Raw genomic sequence first — 16,098 nt, 5'->3', positions numbered from 1 at the left:
TTTTTCAGTTCCCTTTCCAACTTCTCTGCCATTCATTGCATTCTACAATACATACTGCTGAGTGCACCAATGGCTCTCAAATGTGTTTTGTCGTCTATGGGAAACACATCTAACTTCAGATAATCAACATGCAAAGAATTTGGCTGAACTTACTCTGAAAAAAAAGCATCCACTTCTTACAAGTACTTTTATATTTACTTATGAAGGTAGTTGTCCTGAAAGTTTCTGGATAGCTATCTGAAGAGCCTTAAGCATTCTCTGCTACATCCTGAAATAACAGAGCAAAAGAACTATTCTACAGCTCCCTTTATTCAGTTGTTCATGAGAAGCAGTTTTGGGGAAGGGCAACAAATCTCTGGCAAATTAGAAATAAAGGAATATTAAAATAGAAGTTAGTAGATGGTTAAATATACAAGAATGCCGTATAATAGCTGAATACTTGAAAACTTTTAAAATAGTGAATGATTTTCCTTAAAGATATGTCAAAAATGGACTTGAAATTTAGTAAAATGAGCAGGATGCTAAATGGTACATACTATATACACATGATTTCAAATAGGAGTGTGCATATCTAAAAGATATAGAAAAATACTTATGGACGTTATGTGGATAGTGGGATTAGAAATGATTTGCATTTCTCTATAAAACTGAAGTTCTACATTATACAAATATTTTACAGGACACATGGATTTTTATTCTAATAACATAAAAAGAAGGAAAGCTTTCTACGTTATAAATGCAAACATTTTTCAGATCTGATCTATAATTTTTCAATGTCCCTCACTCAACACGGGAGGGAGTGTGTGTGTGTGTTAAGCTATATACTATGGTGCTGATAATTTGTAGAGCTGGATTAAAAGGCCATTGAGAACAGTTAGGAGGCATACAGCGTCTGGGCTTAAGATTCAGACCCGACCTGATGTGATTCAAGGGTTCACTCCCTACCAGATGTTATTTAAACCTCTCTTCTCCTCCAAGACTCAAGTTTTTTCAACAGTGAAACCATGATGGTAATACCTATCTATCTCTGAGGTTATAGAGAGGCTTGAATCTGAGAATCTATATAAAGTGCTTAGGACAGTGCCTGAAAAAATACTCCATAAATTACAGCTATTATTATTATTGATGACCTCCCTGCGGGCCCTGCTCCACGTGGCTTTCTCTCATATACAGCCAGTACCCTAACAATGGAATTCTCCTCCATTCTCTGCCCCCTAACACACACAGCCCTCAAGTGCTCTTCTGAATGGTCATCCTTTCATACGTAGTTTAACTATTACCTCCTCTTACCAGGAATTTCCCCCAGCTTCCCAGGCGAAGGGAACTGGCTCCTCCTAGTTCTTTCATAACACACAGGTAAAAGCTCGTGATTGTTTACATTTCTACTTCTCACCCACAGACTACACCATCTCTGCAGATGCAAAAAAGGAGTGAATGAATGCAAAGTAGTATAGTCTGTTTTTCTAGTCAAAAGTTGACAAGTAGATCATCCTAAAACTTTGAAAAGAGATCTTCTAGTACTCCATGCTGGACTATTATTATTGAAAGATAACAAAGATAGATAGGGAGTCCAGAAAGATCTACATTTGATATTGGACTGTGGTATATGCTTTTAGCAGATTACTGGAGACAAAGGCATTGTTAATAACTAACTTAATAGTTTGCATTCTCAGAATATGACAGTTCTGTGATCTACATCAAAATAGTTCCTTGCTTCCAATTTTTGGTACAGATAAGCCCCCCACCCAAAACTCTTACATCCCACTGTTTGCTTCCATGACAAATTCTCCTGTTAGTCTGATTGTAATTCCTTAGCATTATAATTGCCCAATATAGTCAGCTCTTCACACTATTTCTTTGTTGTTTTAAAAAGCTGTTTTTCTATGGGCTAAGTAGAATGTTGTCTTCTGAAAAACGAGGATTACCTTTCCCTTATTTGAAAAAAGATTTTGCGGATGCATAAGTACTTACTATAGAGCCTTGAGCAATAACAGTTTATAATCATGTTTTCATCCTTCGTGGATGAGGTGATCTCTCTTCTTTTCCTGGTTTTCTTATCTCTGGCTAATTCAGGTGTTTTACAAAGATTCTCATCATTTAAACTAGATTTTTAGATTGATTTTTTTTATTTTTTTTAAACAACTACCAGAAAAAATGTTAGATCGTCATTTAAAAATTTCCCATATGGTAAAGCCATTTTAAGGTCAATGTGAAGAATGCCTAATGGAAGTAAATGAAAAAAAGCTGCTTCTTCCATGAGTAAAACTAAGTTTTGAAAAATGTAAAATACCACCACCTAAGGAAAACTGCTTAAACTTTTAGCATTATACATCTACTGGATCCATACTTTGAAAGGCAACCGTTTTTTACAAAGTTTCATTCATAGCTATTGTGTTTTATGTAAAGAAGTTTGGAATTGGTATTCAAGTCACAGTACGGATCAACTTCAGAAATATCCATCACTTTCTTAAAAAAAACAGACTCCAGATTATATTTTAAAATGCAGTCCAGTAGTCTTAGGGGAGGATTAAGTTTGAATTTTTGTTTTAAACAGATGTGATGTTAAGATCTTCACGGGCAGTTCTCACAATACTGAGAAAAGGGGATGAGCGTTGAGCGAATTTCAAAAGCAGGGTTAAGGCTTTGTGCTGGGAGCATGGTCTGTCCTCACCGTGTGTCTGCCCCTTTGACAGCACGCCATGCCCTTCTGGAGGATCTCCAGTCACTCGGACCTCATGGCCCTCCATCATGCCTTGGAACTGGAGTACCTGTAACAGCCACATAGCACTTTGGAACCGCACAACTGCCCTGTGACCAGGAACAAATCCAGCAAGCCTGAGTCCTGTGTCAGCGCTGGAGTACCCACCATAGTGATTTCAACATGTGGACGCAGCGCTGCTGTGGGTCTTCACCTCTGCCCTTGCGGTACATGAAGGACCACACCTATCTCTTCAGAACGGCTGTTGACTCTAGTACTGTGAAGCCAGTGAAAATAAGCCATGAGAATGTTCTAGTACAGTGTGATGTGTCTTCGCCACATTCACTACATGGTTCAAACCTGTGAAGAAAGGACCTGCAGACGCTTACATTGTTAGCATCTTCAATGTGACATAAACAGCTTCTCCAGTACAGCAAACTTGATTGCACAACAGAGACTGAAATGTGTTTCCCGAATACCAGTGAGGGGATTTTCCTGTAAAGAAAGTTTACTTTTTTTGGTGTCTCATACCCAGGGTAATCTGTACATGTCTACTTATTTATGAACAGACTTTTTAAAAACAGCTTTAATTGAGGTATGATTCCAGCACCCTACAATTCACTCAACCAGACTTTTTTGACATCAATTAATTGAAGAGACAATAGCATCATAATAAGCGATTACAGGCCTTTGCCTCACGACACAGCAAGTACTTTGAATCTTAGCACATTGCAAAGTAGTTTAAAGTATGTCTAATTTAAACGTGTAATATGTACATCACTGAGACAATCATGTACAGAGAGAATTTTTGGTGTAAATTTGTAATAATGGATGATTCTTTTACATATTGTTTAGAAAATGATATTGAGAGGTAGCAATGCCTTGATAGTGAAGTACGAGGCCATGCGTGCACGAGGTCAGGTGCAGTGCCTTAGCCGAGTACTGGGTATAAAGATGTAGATAATGCAGTTGGGTTTGGTTTGGTTTTTTAGATAATGTCAAGACCAAAAGCATGGATGTTAATGGAATTTTGTTTTCCAAATTATTTGTCCCATCAGTTTTTTGTTTTGTTTTGTTTTTTAATGCTCTTAGGAGGACCTTGGTAAAACAAAACAGCAGTGTCTTAAATAATTTGAAAAAAAAAAAAGTCCTCTTACAACCTCACTTTTTCATTTTCAACACTCATGTATTATATGTAACTACTTGAAAAAAAAATGATTATGCAAATGCTTCTTCCCACAGAAAGAATGTAGATGATTGATATATTTTATTAATAAAATGGTTCATGAATTGGAGACTAGCAAAGTTTTCGTGTGCTCAGATCATAGGGTCTGCATTTTCTTGCTTAGATAAAGGAGGACATTACCACATACCTGGAAATCAGCAAAACTTTTTGATTGATTGTTGTTTTCCTCCACACCTCTCCCTAAACCCCACCCTCCCTGGAAAGTTCATTGCAGGCAGTGGACATGGCCCAATACTCATCACCAAGGTTATTCTTCACCTGCATTATGTATAAAGCATAAATCTGGGAAATCAAAATTGTCACCTTCCTTATGCCATAAGACAGTTTCTCCAACAGTGATGACTTTGGGCACTAGTTTTCATCTAAAACCTTCCCTTGTTATGAAATTACTTTTTGGATGAATTTTAATATTAATTGGGGGGGGGGGAAACACCAGCTTTAACCCAAAGTAGCTAAAGAGCTACTCATCTTTTCCTGAAGTTTCATGTTGCTGCTAGAATTAGTTGTGAATTTTCCAAATTATTTAACACTCGATTTGGGTTTTTTTTCTTTTTTTGCTTGAAGCAAACAGAAGTTGACAATTTTTTAGCCTTTTCATTTTATGTTTTTGTACTCTGCAGATTGGAAAGACAAAGTTTATCTTGACTTTACTGTATAAAGGTGTGTTGTGTCCACAATTGTGTACAGAATTTTTCTTCATTAATTTTGTGTTTAAATTAATAAAATTGATTTGTGAAGTACTGTAAGCTCCTTGAATGCATTCTCTTATCTCTTGTTTACAGGAAATAGGATCTTGGTTGCATTAGCATGCTTCTGGTCCAACAAAAGGAAGTGGTATGAAGTAATTGTAGTAATAATGGCTTTATCAGTCCTTGAGGGGACTAAACTAGAAGGGTAACATCTGTTTCTTTGATCACTGTAAGAACAGATGAATAAAAGAGCTCTACAATTCCTCTAAAACTATATAGATAAACTGGGCCCTCACTCAAATTTACTATAGAACAGAATTCAGCATCAAGAATCTGGATGGCAGAGCGTCGATTTAGCCACTTAAATACCGTAGGGATAGCAATATAAAGCAGTTTTATCTATAAAGAACACCCACAACATTTACCTCTAAAATTTGGCCAGATTAATCACTGAGAGGGAGCTATAAAACGGTACAACTTGCTTCCTCTTGGGATTTAATCTTAGAAGCAAAACATTCATACATACAAACACATGAAAAATCAAACATGCACTTGTATGACTCATTTATCAGGCCCATGGTGTTCATTTTTCACAGGTACACACCCAGGCAAGTGGCTTGAGTAATGAAATGTGTGAGCATGCTTGGACACCCTGAGAATAAAAAAGGTTTGGAGAAAGTCTTCAAAGAGAGGCAAGGATGGGGAGTGGAAGGATTTTTAGGTCTCAGGTAAAGAAAATAAGAAAAATGGGCAAAATGGAGGTTATATCCTCAAAAGATAATTTTTTAAAGCAACACTTCTAAAATGACACTACCTGACCAATATATGTAAAGTGTTTCCCTTTGACCATTGATTAGAGTCCAAATTTTTCTACTTGGCATTCTAAAGTTTCCAAATATAGTATCTACTTTCTTCCCAAAATAATCTCTCATTACTGCTATGAACAAACCTTCAGTACACATTAACTGGACTCTTTAATGGACCAAACAGCCTGTAAGCATCCCTGCCTCATCTTTGTTCAGAGCATTCCCATTTCTCCATCAATGACTTCCTCCACCCTCAATCCACCCAAAGGCTTTAGTGCCTTCTTCTTTGGAACCTTCTTTCCCATCATGGCACACAGTGTTAGCCCCCTCTCCTGAACTTCTCCCATTTAATGTCTATAGTCTCATTAGAGTTCATATTATTCCCTTCCATAAAGATTCTCTAGGCCCCCACTATGGGGGGCATTGCCCTAGGTGCTAATGAAGCAGGTCCCTGCTCCTGAGGATGGAGTTTTACTCTAAAGTATGTAGGAATAGACAAGACATAAATGAATGAATGAATGAATGAATGAATGAATGAAAAAAAGAAAGAAAGAAAGAAGAAAAGAAAAGAAAGAGTCAAAAACACTCTTGATGGAAAATTAAGACAGAGAATATAAGTGACAGGGTATAAGCTTCCTTGGAAAGGATGGACAGAACCATAATGTATGAACTGAGACCAACTGCTAAGAAATAGGCAGCATGTGAAGATCAGGGGCAGAGCATATAGGCAAAGGTCCTCAGAGAAGAATGTTTCTATTTATTGTGTTCTAGGAGTGAAAATCATGCCCATGGGTCCAAGAAAAGATGACTTTGAAAAGGGAGACCTTGAAGCCTTGAAGTCATGGTAAGGGATTTGGATGTTACTCTAAATGGATTTGGGAGACGACTGAGAGTTTAACACAAGAGTGTGGCCAAATCTGACACTCTGACATGATCACTCTGGCTGCTGGGTGTAGAATGGGATGTCAAAGAGCAAGAAAAGAAATGGGAAAACAAGTTACTAGCCTGATAGGAAGGAACCAGGTCCTTGACGCACAGACCATTTATCAGGGCACTGCATTATTCTGGCTTAGTCAAAAAAAAACAAGGTGAAAATGATAGTCCTGTCCCTGACCCCAAGCATTCAGATGGTAATTTAAAAAAGAATCAATTACAATTATAAAAACAGGCTTCCATGAGCAGTAGGGATGGATGTGAAGCGGGGCTGGCATAGGAAGCCTAGGCAGGCAGGGGACGCTTCCCCGCAGAACTGACCTCTAAACCAAGACCTGAAGGCTAGAGTTGGTCTGAGCTGAGGGAAGAGAAGGTGGAGAATATGAGAGAGGCTTTGAGTGGACAGAATGTGGCAAGGGAAGGAGAGAAGAAAAGGAAAGCCATGGACTATGGGACTGATCGCCATTGAGTGAAGGTAGAAGCGGCCAGAAGAGGGAGGGGCAGAGGCTTTACCTGTCCTTCATCTCAGAGCACTTCAGGCTTAGTGCTTTTACTACATGAGCTGGACTCTTGCCCTGCCTTCATGGGAGAAAGAAAAGGAAGGGGATAGGAACAGAAATTTCATTCAGGCTCCTGCGTTAGCACACAGAGCCTGGAAACTTTCATTGTGTCAGTGCTTCTACAGGAGACTTAAAATGTTAGGTCTAAGTAGTGTTTGGTTGAGCCCCTTTTAATTTACAGATTACAAAACTTGGGTTAAATGCTTCGCCAAGGGTCACAGCCAAATAAGGCAGAGTCACGACCCCAACCGACTCTTGGATACAACACAGAATCATGGAAAGACCACGAGCTCCAGGGGCAACAAAACATTGGCTTTGCCTCTCTGCTCAGTCACTGCATACCAGGGTGAGCTTAGGCAGCCCCGCTCAGTTTTCAAGGCATATACAGTGTCCTGTCCACACAGTTAGTACAATTTCCCAATGATGTCTTTTTTAAAAAAACCTTAGCACCTTAATTCCATGTCATCTTTTCAGAGGTTGACTTAAAAGTTATCTTCTAATCAATATTTACAAATGTCAGCTTTTAGCAATAACTTGTAAAATTTGCTTTTGAGAAACTATGGACACTGAGAAACAAACTGAGGGTTCTAGAGGGGAGGGAGTGGGGTAATGGGTTAGCCCGGTGATGGGTATTAAAGAGGGCACGTACTGAATGGAGCACTGGGTGTTATACACAAACAATGAATCATGGAACACTACATCAAAAACTAATGATGTAATGTATGGTGATTAACATAATAAAATAAAAATAAAAATATTTGAATGGGTGTTTCCCAATTCAAATGAATATAAAGGAGGCCATTTACTTAACAGAATGTGGAGAGATGACAGAACAGGTGTTGTGTGTTCATTTAAGACCTGTGAGAAATTTCCTTCCAGACACTGGAACTTACCCACACCACATGCAGCTATGAAAGAGTCAACTGGAATAGTCCTGCCCATCCCATTCAGGAGAGTTTTTTGACAATCCAAAAGGATAGAGTTGGCAAAAGCACTTCTTTCAGTGTCTCTCAGAATGTTTCCATTTCTCTCTATTCTGTGCAATTATACAAACTGACAGGATAACTTGTGGCAGAAGAAATGAAAGGGTTTGTAATTTAGGAAACCTTTGGCCCCACTGACTGAAAGCAGGTTGTTTGTAAAAAGGAAATCCTGACCTCAACTAACTGGCAAACTCTGTCAGAAGCAATAGAAGGAAGCAAAGGAGAAAGAACAGCACCGGGGATTTTTATTGGCAACAGAAGAAAAACGGATGCTCTGCCAGAGGAAAGCCCTTCGAAGAGAACTCTCCAGTGGGGGGAACAAGACATGCCCAGAGTTACTGAGTGTGTGACTACACAATTGCATGGTGGTTCTGTTCTGGTTTTGTGGGCTGGTTTGACTGGGGGAGTTTGCTACATGAGGACAATGGCTAGGCTGACAACCCTGAAAATGGAGCTCCCCCAGTCAGCTGAAGTTGGGGTCCCGCTTCTGCTACAGGCACTCCATGGCCTGCCCCATCTTCTATCTTGGCTTGACATAAAGCTCCAAGGACCATGGACAATGGAGTGTGTACGAGGTGTACAAGGAGATAAACCACCTAATGTTTTCCATGTTAGTGCTGTCCATTGACTCACCCCCACTAACTTCCTCCCTCTATGTGCTGTTTGTGTGGCAGGACTCAGCAGTGACCTCTGGGTAACTCCATAAAAGAAAGGAGGTCTCTGCAAGCTCTAATTTTCTTATACCAGTAATTTTCAATTAGCTGCCCATTGAAATCACCTAGGTGCTTTGAAAAATACTCATGCTCGAGCCCCACTTCAGAGACTCTAATTTGTCTTGAATAGGGCTTGAGCGGTAGCCAAGGTAAGAAGCCATTGTTTCATGACAACCAGGTGTATGTGAGAGTGACCTCCACTGTAATCACCTCCTGGCAGGTCCAGGCAATTTGGGAAGTGCATTTTCCAGCTCTCGGTTTTTCCTTTCCAATCCATTCTGAGTCCCAGTTGGCCCTGCCTATATTTCTGAAATCCTTATGACTCCAATTCAACACCTGGGGAGTTCTTACTATGCCTGATTCCAGGGGTATCCCCAGAGGGCTGGCCATCTAGTGGGGACACAGAGATATATGATAAAAAGGCAGACTGTGATGAGGACCTCACTAGATTGTAGAACACCTGCAATCTGGGGGGATGGGGGGTGGGGCAAAGGTTGCAAAGAATTTTAATTTATGATGGAAGCCCAGAGGGTATAACAATGGATGTTGGCTGAGAAGACAGGAGAAGTCCCACTGAAGAGTTGATATTTTTGTTGGCCTAAATGAAAAAAAGAAAAATAAGATGCTGATAGGCTCCTAAACCCAGCCCTCCCCTGGATTAATAAGAGAAACATACAGTAACCACAGGCTGAAAGACAGTGGGGGGGAGACTACAATAATTCAAACAAGATGTAATGAGGGTCTGTCCTCTGGCAGCCCTGAAGACAGAAATATGGAACCCATGTAGAAAATGTCCCAGACGCAGAGCTAATCGTAAGTGGATGAGGTTGGCTTCCAAGATCCTTTGCCTACCCCCACTTTGACACCCAACACCAGAAAGGGTCTGGTTGGGAAGGTGTTGGTTCATTCTAAATCTTCTAATTTAAAACTAGGAGGCTTTCCTCTTTGGAACCATCTTTACACAGATCTTCCTTGACTTATGATGAGATTATACCCCAATAAACCCATCCTAAATTGAAATTATTGTAAATCGAAAATGCATTTAATACATGTATCCTTCTGAACATTATAGCTTAGCCTAGCCTACCTTAAACATACTCAGAACACATATTAGCCAACAGTTGGGCAAAATTATCTAACACAAAGCCTATTTTATAATGAAGTATTGAATATCTCATGTAATTTACTGAAGGGCGTACTGCAAGTAAAACACAGAATTGTTGTCTGGGTATGGAATGGTCATAAACATATCAATTGTTAACCCTCATGATTGCATGGCTGACTAAGAGCTGCAGTTCACTGCCGTTGCCCAACATCAAGAGGGAGTATCACACTGTATATCTCTCGCCCAGGAAAAGGTCCAAATTCAAAATTTGAAGTACAGTTTCTACTGAATGCATATTGCTTTTGCACCATCATAAAGTTGAGAAATTATAATTTGAAACACTGTAAATCAGGGACTGCCTGTATATAGTTTGTGTGTGTGTGTGTGTGTGTGTGTGTGTGTGTGTGTGTGTGAGATAGAACTGTTGAGGGTAAGCAGAGCAACCTGGTTTCCCTGATGGATCCAGAACGTGCACTAATCAGGCTGAAGCCCTTTACATGTAAGTGAGAAAATAATCACTTTTCCATTTCAAATAGGAGAAAGGTGTCTGTCTGGCTCAAGGAGATGACAAAGAAGTTAAACCCTCCCTATGAAGTCCCTTATTATCCACTTTCTAAAAACACTATCTAGAGGTGGTGGTAGTGGTGGGGCACCCAGGCCCAACTTCAACAGTACCTGCATGGCTTTTGTAGCATCTCCAGGAGGACATGGGTCCCCACAAATGCTCACTCCTCACACCTCCTATTAAGGGATGCTGCATCCTTTGAGATGAACCAAGCATCCAGGGGCTGCCCCAAGGCTCCTAATACAAAATTCCTTTGACTCTGTCCCTTGCACTTCCTTGCTTATAAGCACAGAGCCCACCAACCTCAGACAAACAGCAGAGTGTTCAAGAGGAGGAAAAGAAAAGAAAGAAAGAGAAGAAACACTGAGACAAAGCATGTGGACAAAATAAGGGAGAAGGTTGGTTGTGTCAATGTGGACAATGAAAAAGACTAAACCATTGAACAGATTCCCCCTGAACTTGCTCTAGCCCTGAAGTGCAGGAGGCCTGGCCAGAAGCCACCCGCTGTCACAGGGATCAAAGTCCCCATGAACTTAAGTCCAGACAACCCCCGGGAAGGAAGAGGAAGGAGGAGGGGATCTGAGCAGGAGGAGGCAATGCTCCCTCCGCTGGCTCTTCAGAAAGGGCCCCTTTCACTGCCTCCCCATGTTCCTGTCTGTACAAACCTCTCACTGAGAAATCACCACAGGCCCCATCACCTAGCCTACTTAGTGGTTCAAAAATACCAAAGGTTTTGCAGAATTTCCATTCTTCCCAAAGTAGTTAAAATGCAAGCAGGCGGGAGAAAGAGTTGATGGAGGAAGCACACGCCCTTATTGGAACAGTCTTGTTTTGAAAAACTTCTGCCCTCTGGGGTTGAAAGCATTTTTTGGCCCAGTGGAATCAAGAGGTGCCATGATAGCTCCAGAAATGCTTCCAGCCCTTGACCTTGTTATTTATTTGCAAAGCCTTACAGGAAATCAGTTCTATGTGTTCCATGAAAAACAAAGGAAAATGCAGGAATCAGGAAAAACAACAGACCGCTCCAAACAGCCTTACACGAACAGACTTTAAAGAAAATTAGATGCTCAAAAAATAGTTCCCTTTCACATGTAATCTCTCAACATGTACAGAAGACCCACTATGTGTTCAGGCCTATGCTAGGTGCTGACAGGGTCTGTGCCCTGAGAAGTTCATGTTTCCCAGGGTGGAGTAAGGAGTGCTGATGAGATAAAGGTGGTGAGTGGGTGATTTCAACTTCACCACTGAGGAGCAGGATGAGCATAAGGCTTCAGACACAGAAGGAAGAGGGACATACTCTGGGAAGACTCCTAGCAGAATGTAACATTTAATTTGTACTGTGAAGAACAGGTAGGAGTTTTACAAATCAGAGAAAGAAGACAGCTAGGAAGAAAGCAAATAATGTCTAAAACAATTTCAGAAATTGAGCCTAAAAATTACAATAAAAATTAAGCATGACTTTGGAAGACCTGATAGTCACTTATAACCATTTATGGCATGCTTTCTACGTGTTGTGAGAAATTCACAGAAGAACAAGGGAGATGTGCCATGCACATAAATGCCTGGGATTAAGTTCACCAAGAATTGCAAACTCAAATGACAACAGGGGACAGAAAGTAATATAAATGAGTAATGGATGCAGACCTAGCATAGGGATCCTTTTTTGATAGAGACAGTATCTCAGAAAAATATTTCTACACTGTAAGAAAAACATCAGCACAAGCAATAGGCATTCATCCTCAGAGGGGAGGAGGCAGGAGAAAGTGGTGGGGATTGTGTCAGACAGAAAAGTGCATGGCCCTACGAAGAGGACAGCTGCTTCTCAACTCTGAACAGTTGTTGCCACCTAGGAATGCTGGCTCAGGGTGTCAGGTTTTCAAGCTTTCAAGAGAAGCCAGAAACCCTAATATTGGGAAAAGTTGGCTGTGGGAATTTTAAACTTTATAAATTACGGATCAAAATTAAAAATTGTGTAGGTGGATTAAAACAAGACTGTGGGCACAGTTTAAAACATTCCAATAATGGGAAATATTTGTCTGGAATGTCTAGGAAGACTTCATGGAGGAACTGCTGGTGAAGCTGAGCCTTAGCAAGTTATTGGCAGAACTGAAACCTCACATGGGAGGCTGAAAGGCAAAAGGGCTCAAGTGACAGCATCACTCATACTTTTGAAAGTCACATCATTCACAGGTCCCAAACTTGGCCATATACCAAAATGAACTTGGGAATTTTTGTTATTGTTTAATGGGTACAGAATTTCTGTTTGGGACGGTGAAAAGTGTCTAGAGATGGATAGTGGTGATGGTTGCACAATATTTTAAATGCACTTAATGCCACTAAATTATATACTTAAGAAACTTTAACATAGTAAAGAAAAGTTTATGTAACCTACGTCATGTCTTATTACAAACATTAGACACAGAGTATAGAAAAAGGTAATTTTAATAAAGACTTTTGTTCTCAACCTGTTGCCAAATGAATCTGCAGTGAACCAACTAATTCTTCCCTTCATTCCTCTCAAACTATTAGGAATTCATCCCACTGGGCTCCTACATCTCAACATTGGCTATTTCACAGGCAACAACCCCAACTATTTCCATTAGAATGATCCTGGGCTTCATATGCTTTGATTCTGATTCATTGACCATTTATAAGATTTGGGGGAAGAGAGATGACAGAAAACAGCTAAGTTTCGGGTTCCCAGAAAATAAAGTCATGTGAATGCCTTTATTTGTGTGTATGTTTGTGTGTTATGTGTGTATGCATGAGTATGTTTAACCATATTGGCTTATTTTACTTAATTTTCTGCTTCTTGATTTTTAAAAATGTTAACTAACTTACCTTCCCACTTCAGTACTTACAGATTTAATTCTTCATTTTCAACAGCTATCTAGTGTTCCACTACATGTAAGAAGCATGCCTCTTCCATTGACAGAAACTGAGGGAGTTTGCTATACTTTTTCCTCCGCAAACTATGCTATAATAAATATTCTTCTATATATATTTATAAATTTGCACAAATATTCCATAAAAATTTCTAGATATATATAGTTGCAAGGTCAGTGGGTGTGACTATTTAAATGCAATAAAATTTGCCCAATTATTCTGCAAAAAGAAAGATTGCACCAATTTTTATACTTCCACCAAAAGTGTTGTGGACTCTAGAAGGCTTTTTAGACTCCAAGAACCCTACTCCCAGAAATCCTGATGCAGTAGTTCTGTGGTAGGGTCTGGAGGTCAATATTATTTAAAAACTCTATAGGTAACCCTAATATTTACCAACTTTTGAAACCATTGATCTAAGTACAATATGAACATCAAATTGTATATTAACTAATTGCAACTAAAATGTAAGAACCAAGAAACATTGTTGACAGAAATTGAAGAACTCCTAAATAAATGGGAGGGTATACTATGTTTATGAATTAGAATACTGGATATTGCAAGGATATCAATTCCCAAATTGATTTGTGGATTAAATGTAATCACAATCAAAGAGCAAGAAGAGAAAGAGAACATAAGCTGATTTCTTAAAAAATAGAGCAGGAAGACATATTAGCAGGTGTCAAAACCAATCACAAAGATATAGCAATTAGACAGTATTGTATTGGCACTAGAATAGACAAAAAAAACCAGAAAAGCATAAAGAATAGAATATACACTGTCACTGGTGCCGAGGATGAGAGTACAGTACAGCAGAGAAAGAATGGCCTTTTCGATAAATGGTGCTGATCAACTGTATTACCTTTTGGGAAAAGAATGAATCGTGACCCCTACTTCTCACCATACACAAAAATAAAATCCTGACAGATTGGGCACCTGGGTGGCTCAGTTGGTTAAGCGACTGCCTTCGGCTCAGGTCATGATCCTGGAGTCTCGGGATCGAGTCCCGCATCGGGCTCCCTGCTCGGCAGGGAGTCTGCTTCTCCCTCTGACCCTCCCCCCTCTCATGCTCTCTATCTCATTCTCTCTCAAATGAATAAATAAAATCTTTAAAAAAAAAAATCCTGACAGATTGTAGGTCAGATGTAAAATAATAGAGATATTAGAAAAATACATATGAAAATATCTTTATGACCCTCAGGTAAACAGATTGTGTAAGAGGACACAAAAAGCATTAACCATTTTTAAAATGACAAATTGGACTATATTAAAATTAAGATGTTCTGCTCATCAAAACATACCATTAAGAGAGTAAAAGGGCAAGCCAGAGTGAGAAAGGTATTTATAATATATATATCTGGCAAAATACTTATAAAGAGAATATATTTTTTTAAATTCCTGTAAATCAATATGGAAAAGATAATAAACCCCAAGATAAGAAAATGTGCAAAAGATCTGAACAGACACTTCATATGAAGAGGATATCCAACTGACTGATAAACATAGGAAAAGTTGCTCAACTTCATTGGCTGTCAGAGAAATGCAAATTAATAATGATTGAAATGAAAAAAAAGATAATACCAGTATATAGTGCTAGTGGAAGTATAAATTAGTACAGCCTTTTTGTAAAACTGTTTGACACTATCTACTAAATTGAATCATGCTGCATTCCCCCGAATTACTGAGGAAGATAATCTTTATGCCATTCATTTAGTATTAACTGTTGCCTTGAAAAACAATGGTTGGTTTTCACATATATATTTCTTAACCCTCTACCCAGCATTTTAAGGTGTCCTGGAGCTTTATTTCTTATACCTCATTTCTTATACCACTAGAGTATCCAGTCCATCATATGGTAAATATGCAGAATGATATGTTGAAGGTGGCACTGATTTACATTGTTGATCAATAAGTCCATTTATATGTTACCAAAAAACTGATTCACTTTTCTTTAATATCTTCTACAAGTTAAACATGCTAGTGTCTTAGATCTCAATTTTAAAAATCTGCTATAATCCCATTTCTGGGAACTTAATCAAAATAATATTATTTCTTTATCTACCAGAAACTGTGCTAGTCACTGAGGACAAAACAGGAGCAAAAACAAATACCTGGCTGGGATAATCATGACCAGACCATAAAAATAAATGCTTGGGTTCCAGTGTAAGAGGAGGATATAGGAGGATACTGAACTCACTTCCTTCCATGGATACACTGATATGGAACAACTCCCTCTAAAGAACTCTAAAAACTGAGTGAACCCTACATATCGGGTGAGAGAGAGGGCCCACACTGAAGCAGGTAGCAGAGACTGGGACACAATCTTACCATAAACCTCATCCTTGATATGGCAACCCACAATTGGGAAAACTCAAAACCCAGAGCTTTTCTCTCAGAAGCAAAGGCTTTAAATCTCACAGCAGGCACCCCAACTTTCAAGAACTGCACCTGACAAACAAGCTTCCGAAACACCTAGTTTTGGAAACCAGCAAGGCCCATGTCCACAAGAACCACAGGCCACGACAATCTGAGAAATGGTTCTTCAAGGGCTCATATGTGGACTCACCAGCCCCAGCACTTAGTGCAAAGGTGGGAGATCAAGAGGTAGCCAGACTTTCTGTAAAAGAGGCTCATTGGCTAATGATAAAGCACTGGCCTAAGGGGTAGGCATCTAATTTAACACAAATCTAGATGTCTAATGGCTGGCAGGCACCAGCTTCATGTTCCAGTGGCATATTTGCACTCTCCACTTGCTGTGCTCTATCAGGGGGCACCTCTACATCACATGGCTCTGGTGGCCAGTGGGGCTCATGGGTCCCACAGAACTGTAACCAATGGAAAAAGAGCTCTTAAATGCCTACCATTCTTAGGGCACACCAAAAAGCAACAGACTCAGGACCTTGGTCTGATGTAAAAG

General features: G+C 39.6%; 1 protein-coding gene across 2 annotated transcripts in view; it reads left to right on the top strand.

Annotated features, from left to right (window-relative positions):
- EYA1 (EYA transcriptional coactivator and phosphatase 1) overlaps positions 1 to 3,794 on the top strand; it is a 165,411-nt gene extending 161,617 nt beyond the window's left edge. For both annotated transcript variants that reach the window (XM_032421973.1, XM_032421971.1), the window contains one exon: positions 2,694 to 3,794. In XM_032421973.1, coding sequence (XP_032277864.1) covers positions 2,694 to 2,774 — 81 coding nt within the window. In that variant the 3' untranslated portion in view covers positions 2,775 to 3,794. The remainder of the gene's footprint in view (positions 1 to 2,693) is intronic.
- Positions 3,795 to 16,098: the final 12,304 nt, after the last annotated feature.

This window comes from Phoca vitulina, unplaced genomic scaffold (genome assembly GCF_004348235.1).
Source record: "Phoca vitulina isolate PV1807 unplaced genomic scaffold, GSC_HSeal_1.0 scaffold25, whole genome shotgun sequence".
Lineage (NCBI taxonomy): Eukaryota > Metazoa > Chordata > Mammalia > Carnivora > Phocidae > Phoca > Phoca vitulina.
Note: the sequence above shows the minus strand (reverse complement) of the source record. Positions and strands in the feature narration are given on the sequence as shown.